The sequence below is a fragment of the Nicotiana tomentosiformis genome, chromosome 6 (assembly GCF_000390325.3).
Source record: "Nicotiana tomentosiformis chromosome 6, ASM39032v3, whole genome shotgun sequence".
Lineage (NCBI taxonomy): Eukaryota > Viridiplantae > Streptophyta > Magnoliopsida > Solanales > Solanaceae > Nicotiana > Nicotiana tomentosiformis.
In genome coordinates, this window is record NC_090817.1 from 51,212,898 (window position 1) to 51,217,149 (window position 4,252).

The following is a 4,252-nucleotide window of genomic DNA, read 5'->3' on the forward strand; positions in this document are numbered from 1 at the left end:
ACAGGCGCGTCGCATGGGGCGACGCGCCACGCAGGGCGGTTGTGGGAAAGTTCAGAGAGTTACAATCTATCAGGCAGCTGCATAATGTACAGGCACGCCGCCCCTCGCGTCGCGGTTGTACACTTTTCTCAGAGTCTGGCTTTTTCTTGCTTTTTAGCTCGGCAACATGGTTCTCGACCCCCGAACGCGATCCCGACTTATTCCCTTGGGCTGTTACTCAGACTTCAAAGCTCCAAATGACTCGAATTTATTCCATAACATCTACATAGCTCGGAATCACTCCTACAAGGCATAAAAGATACAATTAGTACAAAACACTAGCGATTAAAGCTTAAACTCAATTAAAGTGCAATAAATTGGAGTGTAATAAGTGACTAAAATACAATATTATAGCCTACCATCAACACCCCATACTTAAACCATTGCTCGTCCTCGAGCAATCAAACCACACTTTATGTAGAAACAACCTTATTTAGCAACTCCTCTAACTCATTACACCAAGAATACTTAAAATAGACCAAGCTCAGTAGCGTAACATCCTCGCCTCAAGATTTGACTCAAAAGCACCACGCATTATTTATAACCCACTCACTTACTCTAACTCAGAGGTCAATGACATTACCTTTCCTTCATGAATGATGTGTCCTCACAACAAAAGAGAGTAGTTCCACACAAAATAGATATTAAGAACAATTGGGAACTCAAGATAGAAAGAATTCACTCACTGTCAGAAACAACATTCATATTCCACAAAAGATGCACCATAGGCTTGCCCGCAATGTACTACTCAACTAATCGAGCTCATTCAGTCAAGAATCAAATAGGACTTTAATTGGTTGTAATGTAGGTTGCGGGACGGGTATGATATATTATATATAAGAGTGACTACACCTCCCTAAGCACTTTAATACACACAATTTAACATTCAAAACCCCACACTTAAGTCAAACCATACTTCACCTTAACATCATTATACATTAACTCCCACTTCTTTAAGCACAATTACAGCAAGAGTTACCACTTATCAAGGAATATTTTGCACAATCATACAACATATTTTTTTTCTTTTTCTTTTTCAATTCAAGTGGCTCTTACTCTTTTTAACACAGTGCACATTTCTCCTTATTTCATTAGTTCCACTTAAAAGCCAAATCAACACTCCACACTTCAACTTTTACAAAGATTCATAACAAATTTAAGTGCTCATGAGAGGTTAAAGGTTCAAATATATGGTCAATTCAAAACAAATGGGCAAGCCTTGTAATATGGTTGCCAAAAAAATAAGATTACAGGCTTAAAGGGGTTAATCACGATACATAACAATTAGGTGGGTAATAACATATAATTGGCTCAACAAAGAAACGCCTATATTACTTCCAAGACTGAATAAAACTACTATTTCACTTTGCAAACACACGGGGCAAGTTCTAGACATCAAATGTAATGCAAAGAATAAAAAAAATAACCTTACACACACATGGCACATAACTCACTTAAGATTAGATTATCAAGACACTCTAGTTAAAGCAGTTAAGCAAAGTTAAAATCATATAATTTAAGGTGTTTATGCAAGAGTCAAAAATTGAGCCTAAGCATCACAACTAAAGCACTCACTATTCTCAATGCCTAATAAAGTCAAGAGATATTGCTTCCAATTCAAATCATAACACAAGGTTTCCTACTATTCTACAAAACCAAAAACTAACTACACCCGTTTCAAACAAAACCCTTAGAAAAGAACCGCGGCACAAAGAAAAACCAAGGGGGAATTATTACACTACCTAACAAAATTAAATCTTTTTGTCTTTTCCTTTCAACTTTAATACCTCAAGAAACCCGTCGAATGATATCCATCGTCAGGAAAAGTAGAAAATTTTAAATTTATATGGTTTTTTCTCATTTTTATATCTCTGCTACTAAAACAACAAAACAAAAACTAAGACTAATATACATACATACATACAAATATCCCCCACCCAACACTTTAAGTTGTGGCATGTACCCATGACACACAATTAAAAAGTATAAGGTAGAGGAAACTTCCCTGAATCTCTAGTCGGGGTCTGAGTCGAAGTCGGTCTCCATTCTTCTTGTCCGAACTAGTGCACACATCCACGCAGACAACTTCTTCTCATCCTTCTTGGTGTGGGTACACCCACGCGTTTCTTTTCCACTCGTTGCATCCTTTTCTTTTGAACTCTTCACTTTCCACTTAACACTTGCAGCTGGCTTCTCCTTTCTTACCCCCGTTTCTACATTCATCTCGAAAGTCACCGTCTCCTCACCCACTCTAACCATGAGCTTTCTATCATGTATGTCTAATATTGCTCTGCATGTCTCTAAAAATAGTCTTCCTAAGATAAGGGTGACCTTTTTGTTCTCCTCCATCTTGACCACAATTAAATCTACAGGAAAGACGAACTTTTCTACCCGAACTAATACATCTTCCACTATCCCCTCGGGTATGATTGTTCTTTGGTCTGCCAGCTGCAAAGATATTAGCGCAGACCTTATTTGTCCAAGCTTATTCTCCAATTTCCTATAAATGGATAAAGGCATTAAATTAATTGAGGCACCAGAATCACATAAAGAGTTATCAAAATTAAGAGTGACTAACGAGCATGGTATAGTAAAACTCCCTGGATCTCCACACTTTTATGGGAGTTTGTTTTCCAAGATTTGCGCTGCAATGCTCTGTGAGCTTGACCACTGAGGTATCTTCTATATTTCTCTTCTTTGTAAGAATCTCCTTCAAGAATTTGGCATAAGCTGACATTTGTGAGAGCACCTCTGTAAATAGCAAATTTACATCAACTTGTTTCAGCATATCCAGAAATCTCTCAAATTTCTTGTCCAGTATCTCTCTATAAAGCTTTAGGGGAAAAGGTAAAGCAGGCATATGGTCGCTCTCATTAGATTCCTCCCTTCTTGAAGTTTCCCCTTTCTTCTTTTTCTTAGCTCCCTTCTTGCCTTTCTTCTTCTTATCAACTTCGTTTTTCAGCTGCCCCTCACTTTCTTTTTTAGGCACCACCTATTTTTGGATAGGGATGGGCTCTTTCACTACTTGCCCACTTCTCAGAGTTACAACATTTACCGTCTCCTTGGGGTTTCTATCATTATCAGCTGGAAAATTACCTAGGATCCTTTCAGACAATATGGTGACAATTTGTCCCACTTGTTTCTCCATCTTTCGCAGCCCTGTGCCAAGATATTTGATAACTGCACCATGAGAATCTAATCTCTCATATGTCTTGACAATGAAGGACTTCATCAAATCTTCTAGCTCATGCTGAGTGGAATGTTGATGCTGGAACTGCGGCCCCGACTGATTATGGAAGCTTGGTGCTACTTGTCCTTGAAATATGGGATTGTTTTGTTGCCATGCATTTGCAGTACCTCCAGGTGAACTCCATGAAAAAATGGGTGTGCTTCTTACCCATTGCATTGAAGTTATAATTCCCAACAACATTAACTTCCTCGATTGAGGCTTGACACTCATGAGCAGGGTGCCCTCTTTCACATATATCACATGCTGCATGGGGCTCACATTGTATTGAAGCTAAGGCTAACTTCCTTATTTCTTTGGCCATGACATCAAGTTGTACCTGCACTGATATGTTAGCGTCAACTTGGTGAAGACCATTTGATCTTCTTCTTTCAGCAATTTCAGAGGGCCATTGATTTGCATCTTCAGATAACTTATTCAGAATTGTGACTATCTCCTCTAGAGTCTTTTTCATCAACGGGCCTCCACCTGCATTATTCAATGTTCTTCGTGAGGCTGGTGTCAATCCATCCCAAAAATCCTAGAGTTGCATCCAGAGTTCAATCCCGCTATGTTGACACTTTCGCACTATCTCCTTAAACATCTCCCAAGCATCAAACACAGTTTCAGTCTCGTTCTGGCAGAAGTTATGGATTTCTCTTCTAAACTTGCCCGTCTTAGCTGATGAGAAATATTTGTCAAGAAATGTTCTGGTCATCTCATCCCATGTTCTAATCGATCCATTAGGCAAGCTTCAAAACCAGTGCTTTGCATCGTCTTTCAGAGTGAAGGGGAATGCCCTTAGATAAACTGCATCTTGTGACACACCATTGTATTGAAAGGTGCTATTTTGAAGGGTTTGGAGCAATCCTTGCTTTAGCTCAAAATTGTTAGCTGCAATTGGAGGTGATCTCACACTTGATAAGCCTTGGTTGTAGACCGGCCTAGCATAATCGCCAAGTGATCTCCTAGCACCTGGAGCTATAG

At 39.2% G+C, this 4,252-nt stretch overlaps 1 protein-coding gene across 1 annotated transcript; it reads right to left on the bottom strand.

Moving 5' to 3' along the window:
* Positions 1-2,052: 2,052 nt before the first annotated feature.
* LOC138893984 (uncharacterized) lies at positions 2,053-3,740 on the bottom strand. Its single transcript, XM_070178656.1, has 4 exons — positions 3,437-3,740; positions 3,095-3,354; positions 2,652-3,031; positions 2,053-2,539 (listed from the first exon to the last, which is right to left on the bottom strand). The coding sequence occupies exons 1-4, from the start codon at positions 3,738-3,740 to the stop codon at positions 2,053-2,055; spliced, it is 1,431 nt and encodes a 476-aa protein (XP_070034757.1).
* Positions 3,741-4,252: the final 512 nt, after the last annotated feature.